Raw genomic sequence first — 19732 nt, 5'->3', positions numbered from 1 at the left:
AGTATTTTGAACTCCGTTTTCAGTTGAAATACGTTATGTAGATATCAGTTGTAGGTATAATTGTTTCAATGAGAAAATATTTCTATTTCTTTCACATCTTGCTGTGAACGGTCCATATAAAGAATTGCAGGTATTTTGAAATTTTATGAATATAGAGTAGGCAACCTAAACAGGTGTAGAATGCTCCCACTATAGACACATTTGACACTGATTCTCTCTTCACACTTCATTATAACAAAATGTCTGAGGATTAAAATAAATTCTGTTTCTCTTTATATATTTCTTAGTTTTGACATCATGCAACTGAGTGACAGCTGAAAACAAGTCAGATTTGCATTAAAAAATAATTTTTAAAAATACTTCTCTCATTTATGTCTCACTAAGCATTTTTTATTTATTCCATTAAAGAAAGGAGACAGTGACACTCTGAGAAGTTGTCCGTGATATTTTTTTGTGTTAGTAAGATATATGCATAATGTCTTTTATATATTTAAAAGAAAAAAGCCATTTTAAAACACAGCCCAATCAGGTTTTTTAATGTCTAAAATGTCTGAAAACTGACATGTCAAAACTAAACCCAACTGTGTAAATGGACTGCACAGATCACAGTTCTGCTTATCATCTGATTATTTTTTTTTAAGGAATTAACCATTGTGTTTTTTCTTTCCCTTTCCAGTGTTGGTGTTTCACGATCAAAAGATGTACCTCCATTCGGTCCACCCATTCCCAAAGGAGTAACTTTCCCCAAATCAGCAGTCTTTAGGGACTTCCTTTTAGCCAAAGTTATTAATGCTGAAAATGCGGCACATAAGTCAGAAAAATTTCGAGCCATGGCCACAAGGACACGTCAAGAATACTTGAAAGATCTGGCAGAAAATTTTGTTACCACAGCTACAGTGGATACTTCAGCAAAGTTTAGCTTTATTACTTTAGGGGCAAAAAAAAAAGAAAAAGTGAAACCAAGGAAAGATGCACATCTATTCAGTGTTGGAGCAATTATGTGGAATGTGATTGCACGAGATTTTGGCCAGTCTGCTGACATTGAATGTCTCCTTGGAATCTCCAATGAGTTTATCATGTTGATTGAGAAGGAATCAAAAAATGTTGTGTTTAACTGCTCCTGCAGAGATGTTATTGGATGGACATCTGGATTAATGAGCATCAAAATATTTTATGAAAGAGGAGAATGTATTCTTCTGTCTGCAGCAGATAATTGTACTGAAGACATCAGAGAAATTGTTCAAAGACTTGAAGTAAGTACAGTTTCTAAACTGGAATTCCAAATTTTTTATAAGGAGTTACTTGTCTACATCTCCTGTGAAGTATAATTTAAAATGTCCTGTGTTTATACTTCAGGAGTTTCAGACCTCAGAGACCATTACAAACAATAATCCTCACAACAGCGTATGAGATAAGGGTTATCAACCCATTTTCAGGGTTGTGTCTGATACCAATTATCTGATAGATTTGCCCAAGGCCATGGATGGTTTCAGTGTTGAAATCAGGATCGAAAGGCTAAGCTTTTGTCTTCTCTTGCTGTAGCCTGTTCTCAAATCACACCTTTGTAGGCAGAAATATACCTTACTTTAAAAATATAGAAAATCTTTATGTGTAAAATATACTCACTTGGAATTTTTATAAAAACCCATGTGAATATTAGCAGAAAAATTTGTATAAGTGATTCTGCTGATTTGTTCGTCTCTACTGAGCAACTGCAGGAAGTAAAGAAAACTAGACCAATTAGTGCCAGTTTTTACAACTGACTGGGTAAAGATTTTCAGACACTTGATGACCCTGGTAGCACAACTGTCCTGTAACTATTTCAGTCAGTACCAATGAACTGACAGGAACTCCAAGGTAAAAGTGCTGATGCATCTACTTCATGTGGTTACACTTCGCCCTCTGATCGTAGTTTAAGTGATCTAGATGGTCTCAGTTTTGTTTATGTTGGAAAGCCCAGTATCAAAAAGAAATCATTATGCTTACCGTTTTCACGGTGGAACAGCTGGATCGCAGCTGATGTTTTAGGACCGCTGCAGTTCTGCAGTCACATTTAGCATTGCTGGATATCATGCTCAAAATAATAACCTTTTCTTTCCAAAGTACAATTAATCTTTCAGTAGATGAATGTCTTTAAACTCTTCTTGCCACTGTTACATTATCCTTTTCACTGAGGTCTTCAGTTTCACTTTCCTTAGATACTTTCCTTCTGAAAAACAGCATACGTGTAGTTCACTCCTGTTAAGTACTGCTAAATGACCAGTATAAGTTGCTTAACACAGACAGAAAACAAGATTCAAAATTCTAGTGAAAACTTCTGCTGTCATCAGTGATGGCAATTTCTTTTGCTGTTTTCACATCAGTTTTACAAAGCATGGAAATATCCCAGTTGCTGAGGATAGATCTTTAAATTCAGTAATTAAAACCAGAAAATGAAATGGTTATCTGTATTTACTTCTTCCTTTTTTTTATGGTCAGATTTTGAGTTAAATAATTTTGAGTTGGCTTTAAGCCTCAAAAATGTTAACCTGAGTATCAGCTTCAAGTAGCTGTTCCAATGAACTCTGGCTGCCTTCTCGCTTTCACTGCCACCTATCCAACTTTCACATTGCTTAAAAGAATTAGCTGTTGTTACTTGTTTTAAAACTTTTTTCATTCCCATTTCTTACCTCATATTTTTCTCCTTTTCCCTGCTGCTTCCTCTCTTTTGAAAGCTGCATATTAAAGTTGTTCCCTAGTTGTTTTATGCTTTCTAAACAGTCCTTATATACATTTTGGTGTAGAAGCTCAGAGGTGGCTATTGCAACCACTAAAAAGTATTTAAAACTCTGATTCAACACTTCATGTGCATCTTTTAAAAACCTTTTAAGTGACTCAGAACACAGCTAAGGTCAACAGCCACATGTGCCAGCAGATGCTAAAGATGGAGGCTCAGTGACATAATATCAAACTTCAGAGACCAGATTAACCCTTTCCATTCACTACTAAAACCATTTCTTAAAACCAGTGAGTAAAACATGGCAGTTACTAAATTACATTGTTGAAGGAATAACTACATTTTATTGCCTGGGTTTAAATCACGCAGATGAACAGAAAATCTATCTGAATACCCAGATAAAGCAAAGATGTGAAAAGCTGAGACTGTGATTTTGTTTGAACCAAAAGAATCAGTTTAGGACTAAAAAAGAGCTGGGATTTGCCAATCTAGAGTCAGGTCTGTATTTGTGGGGGAGAATATCTAGTGATATAAAGTAGAAAGAGCAGAAAAGGCAAACTATAGATTAACTTGGCGGACTGTGTTTGAAGGCAGAAAAAGCAGGGGTTCTGAGCTTTAGGAAAACAGAGAATGGCAGTGTGATACAAGATCAAATGAAACCCCTGATTGGATCTTAAGACAAGAATCTGAGTAGACAAAATTTCCTTAGAAGGCTCTATAGTAAAAATATTCCTCACCTTCTTCAGGGGACTTAGAGGATCTGTGTCTTTAAATATCATCTGTATTAAGTGCATTCAGAGAAGCGGGCTCTTAGTTCATGCACAGCCTCATGTTCAGTGAAACAGCAACCAAGTAAGTGGAATGACCTGTTTTGAAGTGGAGCAGCACTATGTTTTATGTGACATTACCATGTAACATGCAGTGTCACCTTTTAGGGAATATACTTGTGGAGGATTTGATCTCCTGGAATCCTTTCCATTGGGAATAGATGGATCTTTGTCAGGAATGTTTATCTTCTTTCTCTTTTGAATATTTAACTAACTTGGAGAGATTTTGAGTGCTCCGAGTTAAGCAAATCCATATATTTTGGCTGGTGCATTCACTCTGCAGTATTCTATAAATGTCACATAATGATAAAGAGGTGTCTGCCCCACCCCCAAACAATATTATGTAGTTTCATAAGGGTAAAATTCTATCCCTCAGCTGGGCTTCTGACTCTAATAACATGCTTTTCTTTTCACTGCATGACTAAATATTTTAGAAATTTGTGACAGAAGTGTAGGGAAACTAATGAAGAGATGAAAATTTCATTTACACTTATCTAGTTCATAAATTGTGAAAGTCTTCTTGAAAAATAGTTGTGACTGAAGATGAACCTCAGAGCAGGAAAAAAAAGAGCTTAAAGCTTAGTGCTTTCAGCATGCCATATAGCTCTGATACCATATGCACAGTTATAAACACAACAGAGTTTCATTTAAAATGGAAAGCTCCTAAAAGATACCAAAAACTCAGAGCTGAATAAAGGCAAAGAAAATAACTACTTCTTTTTTTTGGTAGGAAGACCCCGAACATGATATTTTAACAAAACCTCCAGAGTACGTTTTGAACATCTCAAGAATGACTTTCACATTTTAACTTTGAAGCCTACATCTTCAGAAATAACTGGAAGGTTTATGAAGTCAAACTGCTATAGCTGAAGCAGCCTAAATTTGCCAGGCAATGATTCTCAGAATACCAGATCGTTGCAAGATCTTTCTCCAGTATTTCACAGCTCAGTGAAGATAAGCCCTTAACGAATGAGGGCTAACTGTATTTCATTACCTTGAGTTTATTGCCAGGTAAAAACATGAGCATGGACCAGCTTCCTCAGATCAGCAAACTTAAAATAACTCACGGTTTTGTGGCACTTTGTTCTCATGTGTGCAAGTTATAATTTTTTCTGCTGAGTGACAGATATTGATATAGAAATATTCTATAAAGGCATCAGCACTTCAAAACTTACTAGGGTACCAAAAACTGTCACTTTCAGTCAATGACCAAGTTGCAGGCATAAATTAAACAAATACTCCAAAGTTTTTCCAGTCAGCCATTGGATTGGGAAGGGAGTAGAAGTTAGGCCTCTCATCCCTGGCTCTAACAGACTTAGGCAAAAGGTTTGTCTAAACAGGAAGTGTAAAAAGGAAACTAAAAAGTAACTTAGAGCCTTATATTTGTTAGGTGTTAATATAAATGTGTGTTAAGTTCCTTTGTTGATGCTGGAGACGTGCTTTCATGATAGTTGCCAGTGAAGGAGACGGCCCCATCCGTTCCCTGCCTGTCACCACTTCGGAACACTATTTTAAAAAGCACCCTGTTTTTCAGCTGTATCGTACCTCTGATCCGTCTGCACGGCTGCACAAGTGTTAGTGTGATACGAGGGACAGCGTAGTGGTAACAGGGTCTTAGATCAGTTTAAACCTCCCATGAAACTGTAACTTGTCAACTGCGTCTGACTGAGGCAGTGAAGGGAGTGGGTTTGTGACAGCTTTACCCAGTCACAGTGCCAATATCTCACTGGCTGCACAGTCCCACTCCCTCAGCATGCTGCCCTGAACTAGGGTGGGTCGTTCTTCTGTGGGAAGCACACAATAAACTAGAGAGCGAGGCTGCCCAGATTCTGGCTCAAGTAGACGATGGAGGGGGAGAACGACTCTTCTGAAATAGCCTTCTGAATCATGCTATAAACTAATCTTTGCAAAGATGTATACTACACAACTGACTCCACAGGACGCTAGCCGCCTAACTTAAGCACCTTACATTAGATGCCTAAAGCTGAGTAATGTGTGTATCTTTGTCATATATGCTAAAAGCGACCATGAACAGTGTGAACACCTTTGTGGAACAAGGTGTGCTGTGGAAGTGCTCCTAATACAGTGTGACCTTAGGAAGATCCCTTGATCTGTATCGTAGCATATGCATCTTTACAGGGCAGATATTTGCCTTGCTGGAGTGTTACAAAGAACTGAGATCCTTGAATGATATGCATTATGAACAAAGATTTTTTTGATAATATTGTTTTGCAGTGGTTAAGTTTTTGTTCTAATTGTACTAATGGAGCTGAAATACATACTGGTTTTGTGACACTGACAGAAGGGGATGTGAGAGAAACTCACAAACTTGCCTTAAAATGTGGACTAGAATTTGGTGTTCTGAGTCTGTTGCAGTGTCCCAGCATACACGCTATGGTATGATTATTTTTTGCTGGGCAAAACTGTTGAGGACTTTTTATATAGAAATAAACCTGTTTAGCAAAGCCTGAATTTGAAAGATTTTTGCTACTACATATAATGACAGAATTACGTTTCATTGAATATGAAGAAGGTAATTTTTTTGTTTCTGAATTTCCCAGTGATGGGAAAACTGTTATCCCATTGTAGTGATGTCCACATCTGGAGGTAGTGGTCGTTAGGAATCTGACTACAAGGCAAAATAAATCAAAATTATATTCATTGCTATGTTCTTGAGGAAGAAAAGCTGCTAGAATTAAAGCATTTCACTCAATTTAGCTAATGTTGTATCTCAAGTGTATAACTGTCTAATACTGAAGAAAAAATGCCTGCACACCTGCAGTCAGCCAGCCAACAAGAATGAAGTAACTGACAGGACAGCATTTTGCTTGCTTTGGGTTTTGAAAATAAAGCAGCTGTTACGTTTTCAATATGATAGAAATGCTGTTGTGTTAATGTTGGGCAAGGGGGGAGGAACTTGACCTGGGTCAGCTGCTTGCTCTGGCGATGTAAGAATTCTAGCGTTGTGAAATGTTTGTTCATTCTGTTTTATGCAGAAACCTTCACTCAACCACAAATGTTAAAATAATAGTTAGTATATTAAAGATATTTAATGTCAAGCCAAACATGGCTTTATAATTTTTGAAAACGGATCTGTGTGTGTGTCCAAAAGAGTGTCCTGATGATAGCGTAACAATCTGATACTTCTTTAGATAGTGACCAGAGGATGTGAAACCACGGAAATGACCCTTCGGAGGAATGGGTTGGGCCAACTTGGTTTCCACGTGAACTTTGAAGGGATAGTGGCAGATGTGGAGCCCTTTGGTTTTGCATGGAAGGCAGGCCTACGGCAAGGGAGCCGCCTGGTTGAGATCTGCAAAGTGGCTGTGGCAACTTTGACTCATGAACAAATGATTGACCTTTTACGTACATCGGTGACAGTAAAAGTGGTGATTATTCAACCACACGAGGATGGAGCACCTAGAAGGTAATAAGCAACCCTTCTCAATGTGACATTTGTATGTCTTTGGGGTTTTTCTCTCTCCTACTGCTTAAACAATGGCTCCAGAAATGGATATTGTCTCTCATGTTTGGTGATAATATTAATGAGGCTCTTAAAACAATCTTTTCCCCAAAACCCCTATTGGCTTATAATAGAAGATGAAATGGGATCCTCTAGGAAATTTAATGGGAAATTTACTGTTATATGGCTTTGAAAGAGTAAGAAGTAAAGTTTAGTGCATCATGACTGAGCTGTTATGAAAGTTGATATGACTTCTTTTCTTCCACAGGATGATTTTATATTTTAATACTAAATTTGAAAATTAGAGATCCTTCTCTGAACACTGTACCTTTGTCTGTCTTTGACATTTCTCTGACTCCTGACTATTGAAAAAGATTTGTTTTATTTTTTCTTATGTTGAAATTTTAACAGAAGTAGTGAAATACTGAGTTCTGGACATTTATGATACCAAGTCTGACGGTTCTCCTCACTTTCTACAGATATCTAATTTAGTCATATTAAATAGTGAATTACATCAATGAAGTTATCAGTTAAAGCAAAGAAATCTTTCCACAACATGAAATAAATGCTCACACACTCAGGAAAAGACTGTAATAAAGATCATTATAGTGACTGTACCATTGTTTTCAAGGATGAAATGCAATTTTCTTTCATCACTGTTCATTTGTTGGTGACAAAGATTTTTGTTCTTCTCTCCATTTTTAGTATTATGAGGTAGAGGAGAAGTAGGGAAAAATAAAAACTTTATAACAATGTGACTATTTCTCACATACCTTGTCTGCGCACTGTTAATTTGGCTCATTCTAAATGAGAACTGAACCAGAGTAAATTGAATTACTTGTCTTCTTGTAGAAGGCCAACTTTAAATCTCATGTTGATTTTTAATTTAACAGAAAAAAACATTAGATGTGTTGCTTTTGGCAAGACAACAAGCCATAAAATTTTACGTAGCGTTGCAGCACTATGAAGTTGGTGCCAACTGTACACGAATCCTGTTTAATTGGTGGCAATTCTCCAAGTAGTTGTTGGCCTGATGAATGACACAGAAGTGCCCTCCCCTGCCTCAACCTGCATGTCGATGTGTTGGGTTTGTTTCTGAAGAAAATGCCTGCGAATGTAGAATACCACCGTTTTGCTTAGTTGGATAGAATTTGCAATTAAGCCTCTCTCTGCTTAGCTTTGCTATTCTCACCATCTGCTTCTGGATATGAATTTTCACTGACTTGTTTGGTATACATTACCAAGCTGTTTACAGAATATGAGCCTAATGAGCTGATCCTATTATATGGAAGGTAAAAACGTGTATTTTATAGGCCCTGATGAAAAATACATACTGTATGAATCGCTTATATCTTTGATATGTATTTAGAAAAAAAATGATAAAAATCCCAAATCAGTGTGATACATGGCACTCAATCTATGTGTAGGAAGAGTCTTAACTGAGTGCCACCAAACTGGGAAAAATCTGCAAAAGCTGTTCTTGTTTATATATTTTTTTGTATTTTTAAGACTGTGTGACTAATTACTAAGGAATTTTTTTAAACTGTTTCTATTCTAAAATATGAAAAACACCAAAGCATTTATGTTTAAGTTCTCTTCAGCCTCATCTCTAGTATAAAAAAGAAATCTTCATTAATGCCTCTTTCTTTCAAATATCAACTTCTCACCGAAACAGAAAGCTCCTAATTTTCCCCTTTATATCCCCAAAATATCATTAGCAATTTTGATTGCCCAACTTGAAAGGGATCCAATATCCAGAGAGTTTTGACCTTGCCTTTTCTCAGTGTTAATAATCTAAGCAGAGCGGACAGAAAGCAATATAGATATCGGGTGGCAAAGCAGAGAGTTTCAGGTGACAAACATGACCTATGACAGTTTTTGTAAAATATATTAATGAACAGGGGAACAAGGAGAAGGCAGAAAGGCATAAATTACTAGAGGCTTGGAGAAGGAAGATAGTCTATCACAGCTACTTACCAGTTAAAACTAGCGCAAATCCGTCTCCCTGTCTCCTACTCCATTGCTTGTCTTAGCCATCTGCGGTGTCTTATCTTGCAGAATCATAGAAACAGAGAATAATTGAGGTCGGAAGGGACCTCTGAAGATTGTTCAGTCCAACACCTTTGCTCAAAGCAAGGTCAACCAGAGCAGATAGCTCAGGGACATGTTCACTGGGGATGGAGACTCAACAACTTCTGTTCCAGTGTTCTATCATCCTTACAATAACAAACCTTTTTACTTACACTTAAATGGAATTTCCTGTATTTCAATTTGTGCACCTTGCCTCCTGTGCTTTCGCTGGATACAACTCTGAAGAGTCTTACTCTGTCATCCTCTTTCTTCCCATCACCCCATCAAGTATTTATACACCTTGATAAGATCCCTCCTGAGCCTCCTCTTTCCCAGGCTGAACAACCCCAGTGCTCTCAGCCTCTGCTTGTGTTTCAGATGCCCTGATCCTTTAATCATCATTGTGGCCCTTTGCTGGACTTGCTCAAGTATGTTCATGTGTCTCTTGTACTCTGGTATCAGGTTTACCCAGGAATTTACAGGCAGTAGTTTTGGATGTAAAACCAGGAGTATCTGGAGAACTAGAATCCATTTCACCTTCATTTGACAAGAAATGTCACTGGCTTTGGAAAATCTATGCATGGCTATGTAGGATAGGATCAGATCTCTAAGTGATTTCCAACATGTATCTGTGAGCATCAGTTCAGGCAGGTGTGCCAGCTCATCAGGAGAGAACTTCTTTACTGTCAAGTAGCTCTAATAATTATCAAATAACACTCAAAACAGACATACAGATATTTCCTTCGAAGCTGGGGATCCATCAATCCTTGATCCACACATTGCACATGTAGAAGGATGGCTCAAAAACAGAAGAAAGCTTCACATGTATGCTCCAATAATTATTGCTGTCATTCACAGCTGGTTTTAGAGATTTTATTCTAAGAAATGATACTTCAGTTTATCTGACATATGTAGAACAGTAGATCTGGAGGCTGAAACAAGTACTTTGAAAGTTTGACTCATCCTACAGAGCATATGATCTTTTGGCAGTTGTTTTTTTTCTTCTGTATTTCAGCCTTATTTCTCAGGACAGATACTGGTAGTTTATACAAAAGGTTTACTTGAAATACATAATGTGGGGTTTCAAGTTCAGCCACTAAGTTTTTGTCCACAATGCATAGATATAAAAATACATTAATTTTTGTTTCTACAAGATTCAGTTGTATTAAAAACTGACATTTTCAAGAATATAAATATGATTTTAGCAAAAAAAATCATAATTTCTTAAAAAACACCCATGTATCATTTTATTTATGTCTATCTTTCATTTACTGAGATATTCAGCTGATCTCCACTGCTTGAAAGAGTAGTTTTTGCTTAGATCTGTCGGCTGGGTTTTAGGAATACGAAGCAATGAGGATTTTCTCTTTATGTTCCTTATTAGCACTGGTTCCTTGCCGAGGTCAAATTCTGAACTGAGTTTACACAGACTGGACATGAGTGCCATGGAGTGTCTTGGGAATTATACCCTTCAAATGAAAATGAGTTTCAAGTGTGCAAGGGTGTTGCCAAAGCAGTCCAAGTCCCTTGGAAAAATACCAGCTTAAGTGGAGATCTTTAAACAAGTCCTTAACTTGATTTTTTTTTTCCCCTCTGTTAGCTTACCCACACATCATCCTCAGTCCATCAACCTTCTATATTAAAAAAAAAAGCCAACAAAGTGTAAGTGTGCATTCACTGAGAATATTAGCAATGAACTATTAACGGTGAATTTATTTTTTGCTGCAAACTGTCTTGTATTGATTTATTTGGAATGTTGAAGGTGCTTACGGAGGAATGTCACAGAGTGATTAGGAAATTACAGAGGAAAATTCTGTTCAATAAATGTGTTCCATTACTTAATGTAGATCCTTCTACCTATAGTCTTGATAGCAGCATCTGCAAAAGCAATCATTGAATAAGGCCTTTCATTTACTATCCTGTAAAATTAATGAACTTGAGACAAAGCTCCTGCTGTTTTCATTTTGCTCCAGCAATTAAATAATCATGCACAAATTGAGAAATCATAATTATTTGCATGGCACCAGGCTGATATTTAGATAGAAAGAAGAAATTGCTATTTAAAACATATATATTTTTTTAAAATTACAAAGCAGTATTAAAACAAACATGTCAGTATATTCAGATCTGAATAAGTATCCTTGTGTTGTATTTGTTTCTATGCTATGTCTTTCCCTTCAGAATTGTTGATTTGTTCTTCTCGTGCTGTCAGTGTTACCTAGTACCGTGCTGCAGTGCTAGAATTATACACATTTTAATGGGAGAATAATGATGTTCATTCTGACTTGCTTTCACTGGTGGTGTCACAGTAGTGCTCAAGGACATTATATGCATAATCAGTCAAATCCAGTCAAGGAATTCAAGTACTTTTAAATTCTTTTTAAACTTTAGATCGACTAGAATCTTTCTTACTTCACGGAAACTTATGTGTCTGTCATAGTTCAGCTACCATTACATATAAAAAGAAACTGCTTAACTGCTTAATAAACAATTTCTAGAAAGTTTAGAAAGCAAAACTTTAAGCAAAATTTCCAGGGATGGGCAGGAAACAGAAGATCAAGTACAACCACCATAAGAGACATAGCAGAGGTAGTTTCCACCTGTTGGTCTGAACAAGTAACAGACTCTGGTGTTGCAGGTAATTTTGAAAATGGAAATATTTTAGTATCTATGACTGAAACTGCCTGTGGGCTGTTATTAAGTACTACTGCATTTCTTCTGAGGTGGTTTTATTCTTTTGAACTTTGCAAACTCTTTCTTACAAATGAAATCAGTATAATGACTTTCTGTATTTTCCAGTCCTCAGGCTTGTTCTTCAATGATTGTGATCTTATTAGACAACTGTGTTTCTAGGGCTTTTTTTTTAACTAACAGATAACCAGCAGAGTACAGAGTGTTTGGAAAATATTTTTAGGAAGTAGAAGGGTTTACTGTGTGGAGGAGTTAAAATCTTTTTCCAAGGGTGTTTGCCATAAGCTGGTGGAGTGGTTCATAGGGCCTTCAGATTATTATTATTTTTTTTTTAAATTAAGCTTTCTGAGCTAGAAAGAAGTCAGGTCTAGAATAGCTGGCAGGATACTGCCAGACTAACAACACTTGAGGCAGGTTAAAGCAGAAAAACCTGAAACTGAACTTTTTGTTGTAAATGTAGAACTTGGATGCACCAAAGCTTTTAATTACTACCCCTGCTACTAACCTAAGAAGGCTGCAAATACTGTAAATTATCATGTTTTTAGAGGTAACTGAAAGAATTAGTACTAAGAAAATATATTAATTGGAAGTCATATGACTTGCAAAAGTTAATCCTCTGTATCCAACAAAAAATAAAGTGGTAGAAAATGCTTATTTTCTTTCCTGTCAGAATTACTGTACTACTTATAACATTATTAGATTCAGGGAATGAGCCATATGCACTGTGACTTAGCCTGATGGAGACTCTTGGAAAAAACGAAATCTGTCAGAACTCTGATGAGCACCAGAGATTTTAGCCTCGGCTGTTGCATTTTAAGTGCAAGACCTAATAGAAGGTCAATGTCACAGTAAGACCTTCTGGCTTTTCCCCTCACTGTGAACTGTCTGCCACAACTCCTGCCTTTGGAAGGGTGGCAGCACCAGCAAACAGAGCTTAGGCATAAGGTGTGGGCTGCCCTCCTCCCTGACTTTAATATGTCATGCATCACACCCTTTGTCTCTTCTCTAAATAACCAAGGCATCATGGTTTCCTTCTGCCTAGAAGGAAGAGACTTTTTTATTGTTTAATAAAACAAAAAATTGTTTTCTGTCACTTTTTAAAATACTTTTGAGCTTTATTCTTCCCAATGTAGTTTTCAAAGAAAAGGATGTGTTAACTTGGCCTTTGCCAGTATATACAATTTGCGTTTTAACATCTTTCCTTAAATTCATTGTACTTGAGAGTAAGGCTAAGTATGCAGCGTTACTATAATCCTTGGGAAGCTGAAACTTTTTGTATGAGCATCTTCTTCTATTTCAATTTGCATCAAAATGAAGGAAAACCTAGACAATGTGTGTAACATATGGTCTTGACCCAGATATAGTCTAACAAAAGAACTATAAACTAAAAAGGTATAAAGTTGAAAACAATTCTCTGATGCTTATCGTATTTCTCATCCAAGTAAAAAGCCTTTGAGTTTCTCTTGCATTTAGTTATGAATTAAGTCATAGCAGGAGTTAGTTATGATTGCAAAGTTTATGTGTACAGTTGTTAGCCAAGCAGAAAAAAATCAAAAATGCCAGGCAAAGCTCTGATTGTCTCTAAGGACAGATGTAAATAGGAGTTCCAGACACCTTTTTTAAATTTTTCTCTCCATTATTTCAACATGTTTGAAAAAACTCAAGAGAAGCACGTGGCTTTTGGCAGTTCTGAAGCTTAATATACTGCCTGCTCAATTCTGGGTCAGCAAAGAAGTTTTGCATGGTAAATAACTTGGGGTATATATACCTTTTATTATATAAAACATTTTTTAGTGACCATTTTCGTTATGTCTGGTTTGGGTTGCACAACCCTATGCACAAATTGCAAGTGATTAGATCTTTACCTTGTTGAAAACCTTTTGGGTTTGTGGACTCGTACGATAATTCAGGTTAGAAGGGACTGCAGGGGATTATCTGGTTCAACCTCCTGCTCAAAATGGAGCTGGCTATGAGGTCAAGCCAGGTTATTCAGAGCTTTATTCAGTCAGGGATTCAAAAACTCCAGGGATGGAGACTGTATAACCTCTCACTGAGAAACATATTCTACTTGGTTTGCTTTGAGGTTCATTTGTGTTTTCCTGTATGTCCTCATGTGTGGTCTTATTCCTAATCTTGTCTCTACAGTATCTTAAAGACTATTTCAAAATTAGGATTCATTGTGAACTCAGTCCTTTCAGAGCTCAAAGACTTAGATCTCCATTTGGTACTGTTCCCTCTACTTCCTTTGTCTTCTCTGTTACTCGTGATTTCAATTTCTTAAGTTGGAGCATATTATAACTTTTACATCCCAGCCATTAGTTTTCCAGCTCTTCTTCATCTTACAATGTTATGATGATCTTTGAAGGTTTTTCTCTTTAATGTCACAAAAATCTTTCCTATTTATATATTTTTTTTTCTGGTGATTCTTTCTTCTTGCCAGTAGCTTCTCAAGCCTTTATTCCCCATAATTTTTGTCTTTTCATGAGCTGTTTTCCTATTCTCTGGGACTTGGAAATGTGTCTTGCTCTGCTTTTGTCCAAGTTTCCATCAGCAGAGACTGCAGGGGTTGTTACTGCCTTACTGATCATACAAGCAAGCCAAACACCTTGGTGGTTTTTTTTTTTCCTCCTCTTTTATTTCCTCACTATCTCCTTTCATCCAATATCCTGTCTGTATTTCCCTTGTCTTTTTTCATACAACAATGCAGGCATAGAGGCTCTTAGGAGGCCTCTAAATTGTTTGTCAGCTCACCAACACAAAGATTCTGTTTAAAACTGAATAGTAACAAGGATCAGAAGGACAATGAATGTGTCTTCATAAAGGAGGGATTGTCAGCTTCAACTCTTTAGCTCTGTAAAGGGACTGCTGGAGAGTTATCACTCACCTTAAAACAGGAATGTTAAGTGGGCATCAGCCTTATCTGAGCTTGCCATAAGCAATGACATGCATCTATTGTGCTATGAAGTTATTTTAAAGTAAAACTGATTTACTATTTTTCAAGTGACATCTTTTTGGTTGCAGTGTGACTACTGTTAATAGGTTTCGGAGGTGTCAGAACTTGGAATTTTTGTCTTGACTCTTTGACCAAAGGTCTCGTAGACCATTTGAATCTTATCAAATGTCTTGGACTTGTGCTGTAGTTGATACAGGGAGTCAATGGAGTCGAGGGGTTACCTTCAGGAGGCACTTCAGAGGGTCAGAGAAGGGGAAATGCGCCTTGGTTAACTACACGGTATCTCTAAGCAAAACTAAGCTACTAAATTCTGCTCTTCAGTTAAGTCCCTACAATTATGTGAAATTAATCTATGTTTCATTATGTGGATTTAATAGATTGCATGATGGGTCCTCAGTCTCACTGTGACACCTCGTGGGAACTGCTGTAGTGTAGGAACAAACATGCACAGTTATAGAATTGATCCCTTTCAAACGCAAAGTTTGAGTTAGAAGAATGCAATTACTTATTGTACTGCTAGATATAGATAAAGACTCCTTATTGAGCAAGATTAAATGTTTTTGAATTGAAATGGTGATAGTAAAGGATAATTCATCGCTGTAATACATCTGTGAACACCAATTATTTCTTCTCTATCCCTACATCACCCTTAGCGGTTCGAATCTGCGGTACATTGAACTACAGTTAAAGTGTAACCAGTTATTCTAGCTTTGTTATTACCCTGACAAATCATTCATAATGCATGAAATCTGTAGATAGTTGGGGTCCAAATACCAAAGTCATAGAAAGTAGTTGATAGTGATAGGATAAAAGTGAAAAAAAGGCTATTGTGTTGTTATCAAGGCGGCAAACTGCTGATCATAGTATATGAAAACTTCTAAGTTTTCTGTGGAGATTAGCATTTACCTTTAACTAGCATCCCTGTCGAATGTAAGCCCTGCACAGAGCCTTTTACAGAACCCTAACAGAGAATTTTAAATTAATATTGAAGGGTTTGGTTAACATTGAAAAATTTAATGGACTGCTTGATAATTGTTTCAGAACATAATGCTCCTTGCAGTCGCATTTGAATATTGCATATTTTTATGGTGGGCTCTTAAATTTTAATATGCAGTCGTGACCTGCTAGCTGCATCATAGACTCATGCTCTGTGTAATTGCAGAGTAGGTTTATTTAACCAAAATTTTTATAAGATAATACGGCTCTTGAACCAAAGATATTAGTAGGAGTCTGTGATTTGTGTTGAAGGATTGATTTAATGAATACCAAGCTATAGTGAAGGACAGGAAGTGCTGTCTTTTCTGATGTGTGGTTAAGACTTGGTCACACTTGCTTGATAGTGTAAGCCTGTTCTTCAAGATGTCATATTGAATATGATTGGGAAAGATGTTTGATATCCTATACTTGCTTAAATATCTTTTTAAGATAAAATATAGATTTGTCTTTACATAGTCTTTTAAGTCAATTTTTAAAAAATTAAAACATTAAAATTAAAGTGGATTAAAACCTATCTTGTGCCAATGTATATTCTTTATGCAGTGGAATAAGAAACTATATTATAGATAGAAGTTAGATAATGGTCCAGTTAAATATTTAATATGAAATTGCATTTAATTTGGGGTTTTTTTCCATTCAAGATAATTTGCAGTTTGATCCATGGTGGGGGGTGGGGACCCTTATTGGATTGCACATGATTAATTGACTGTCTTTGTTTCTGATATTGGAGGTAGCTACAGTTATGATGCTACATATCTCAGGATTCTGCAGTATCTATCCTTTAGGCAGCGCTTGTGAAGCAATGAAACAGTTTTTCATGTAGATTTTGAACTGATTGGTTTGGCACTTCTAAGGTAAAATTAAAAAGTCTATGTGACAAAGGAAGCCATATAAAGGTGTTCCATTTTAACCATGGACATTTCTTGGGGGGCAGTTACAACAGTCATGTTGGGCCTCTGTTTTGAATTTAAAAGTAATGTTGTTAGATTTATATAGTGATTTGAAATAGGGTTGTTTTCTAAGCCTTTTTTTTTTTTTTTTTCTGGAGCAATGCCCTGAATCATTTTTTCATCTATTAGATGAATACATTTTAGTGATGTAAAGCAACACAAAATTTTACAAAATTTTAAATTCTTATTCTTTGCAGGAAACTTTGTTGTTGGCTATTCTTATATCATGCCTTAGTTACTCAGTTAGCAAGCTGAGTCAAACTAAATAGTAGTAGCAACACCTTTTGCCTTCAAAACCCATGGCTATTATCACAGCACTTAAAGTACTTTATGGGGGCTATCTAATAAGGGATACAGTGAGAATTACATGCTATAACTTTCTCAATTACCAAGACAAACTGTGAAATCAATATCCTAATATTTAAAGTGGGGGAGGGGGTGGTTTGCTTCTAACAGTTAAAGGCTATAGGAATGAAGAAGGGAATGGAACAAGACTAAGAAATCAGCGGAAGGATGGTGGACATTGTAGCCTACGTAATTGTTCAACTTCCTAGTCAAATAATAACAAACTGCGTGTATGGCCGCACGAAAAACTAGGCAGTGCACTAAACTAATTTTAACCTTGCAATGTCATCTGGCCTTTCTTTGTTCTGTTTATTTTGTATATAGAGCTTTATGAAAGTCTTTAATTGAATAATCTGTCTCAGGCTATTTTTTCCTTTAAGAACTTTCTATGTTCCTATAACATGGACCTGCTTTGGAAATGAACCAAGGTTACGTTGCTAGATGCTATTGTCCCTTACACCTTGGTGTCGTTCCTTGCAGGCAATGAACGAGGCAGGGAACTTCACAAAAAGAAGAATGGTCTTGGATATAAGCAATTGAATATTGCTCTGGAGAAATGTACTCTATGTATGCTTCTGCTGTAGAAATATTTGTGCAATTCTATGCAATTTGCTTAACTCGGCCTTTCCACAGTGTTTGTCATTCTAAGAGCCCAACACGTGTTTTGTGGTTTTCAAAAGAGTGGGACAATTTTAAAAAATAGATAAATGAACTGAAGTAGTTTGAAGTGGTGGTCTGAATAAATGTGGTATTTTTGAGGCAGGGGGAAAGCTATAGATCCATCAAACTGACCTTCTGAAATAAATTGATAACTTTATAACATTGGTTCCTCTGTAGTTCCATTCCTTGTCTGTGGGAGGAGATTCCTAGGGTGGTCTTACCTCCGTAGGGAAGCTACAACCAGAAGATCATTCATGTGAAATTCTCTGATGCTGTGAGATAAGAGGAGCTGGGAAGAAACTAGTTTTATACCCAGTGGAAGCATGCAGCCATCAAATAATTTCTTATCACAAATCAGTGCAGAAAAATGCAACTGAATATCTGACACACATTAAAACATAATGGTAGTTACATATTGAATAGTGTCTCTTCAATGAAAGCTCTCTTATATGTATGGAATGAGGTAAAGAGTTCTTTGCTAAAAGCCAAAGAGAAAGTATGTGATTTTTACTCCACTGACAGAAAGAGGACAGGTTAAGGTTACGTGTGCAACAAAACTGATTTTGAAATTTCTTACCTTCTGAGTTCTTAAGCTTGCAACATTAGTCGTCTTTTGATGTGCAGTTTTAGCATGATCCTTTAGATTTTAAAAGCATAAATAAGTATAAGAAGTTCCAGCATGTCCAGCTGTGTGTTTTTGGCAGAGTTTACTCACGTCAAATATTACTTGAGAGCTTAACGGGTATTTCTGATCACAGAATAACCTCAAAAGAGGAATTCTGAGTTCTGTTTTGGAGTATTCTAGTGACCCCCCTTCAGCTCATCTTCATCACGATGTCTTCTGCCCTACCTTGGCTGCTAATCTCCACTCTCAAAGCTTTATCTGTATTTTATAGTTCTTTATTTACCCTTTTCACAGGTTTGAGTGCCAACAGGGTCTGAGATTTAATGCTACAGGATAAACAGTTGCTTGTTTAGTACCACAAAATTCAGCAGCCTGGAATGTTTGGCTGGATCAGACCAGGCACATACAGAGTATCTGCTACGTAACTGCTACAGCTGGACACACGTCTTCTCTTCCACAACACTGTATAACATAGTTAAAAATTTTATAATATCTTTTTTTATATATAATCTTCATACCAGAACACTGACAATGAAAATGTTCTTTTGGTGTTTGGTTCAGTGATTTAATATATAAGAATCTATACAATTCATGTGAACCGCACATTTATGCTAAGTCATTTGTGCCAAAACATTTTCTGGATTAAGACTGTAAACACTTTACGTACACTCTTAAACTTTCTCTAGGTGATTTTAATTTAGTAGGAAATGGTGAATGTTGAGTTTTCACAAAAGCAAAGCTTGATCAAGACTCAGCTCAGAGGATAGAGCAGAATTGTAGGTGAGAGAGAGAAAAAAATCTTCACTGTTTCCTCCTTAAAGTTTATTTGTTGCATTAGAATTATTTAGGGTATTTTCCTCATAGATGTTAATTTAGTACCCACTGCCTCTCAGACAAATAATGGAGGTGGTATGTCAGGATATAACATATCTGCAATGATAATCAGTGCTGAGTTAAAGTCAGTGTGAAGCTTCTATTAACAGATTTCTGAAACAGTGACCCTTAATTCAAGTCCAGCCTGAGCCTACAGCAAATACCCCACTGGCAGACTGATCTCTTGGGGAACACTGTCACTACTTTTACCTGATTTTACACTTTCTGGGAGTGCTGCTAGTATTTAATCACAATGTAAGCTTAAGCAGAGGTTGTAAGCTGGACTGTTTCTGATTTGCCTCTTCCTTCCACCTCCCGTGTCTCACCCAGGCATAGAAATCTCCAGGAAAGGAGGCAGTAGAAAGTCCACTTTGAAAACAAATAGAAAAATATTTAGATGCCACTTAATCATTTGCATCTCTGTGTGTGTGTTCTGTAATTCAGTGGTGACAAGGCAGGATTATAAAGGAATGTTCTCAACACCACTAGAAACATTTAGTTTGTTGCAAAGCAGCAAACATGTTTTGTAATTTTGTGTATGTAAATTTTTACATTAAGAAATT

The 19732-nt window shown here is 36.6% G+C and overlaps 1 protein-coding gene across 3 annotated transcripts in view; it reads left to right on the top strand.

Moving 5' to 3' along the window:
* The window catches only part of SIPA1L2 (signal induced proliferation associated 1 like 2), a 147509-nt gene that overhangs the window by 91109 nt on the left and 36668 nt on the right, over positions 1-19732 (top strand). For all 3 annotated transcript variants that reach the window (XM_064445701.1, XM_064445700.1, XM_064445699.1), the window contains exons 9-10: positions 677-1253; positions 6696-6970. In XM_064445701.1, coding sequence (XP_064301771.1) covers positions 677-1253; positions 6696-6970 — 852 coding nt within the window. The remainder of the gene's footprint in view (positions 1-676; positions 1254-6695; positions 6971-19732) is intronic.

The sequence above is a fragment of the Phalacrocorax carbo genome, chromosome 3 (assembly GCF_963921805.1).
Source record: "Phalacrocorax carbo chromosome 3, bPhaCar2.1, whole genome shotgun sequence".
NCBI lineage: Eukaryota > Metazoa > Chordata > Aves > Suliformes > Phalacrocoracidae > Phalacrocorax > Phalacrocorax carbo.
This window is presented reverse-complemented; position numbering and strand designations above follow the sequence as displayed.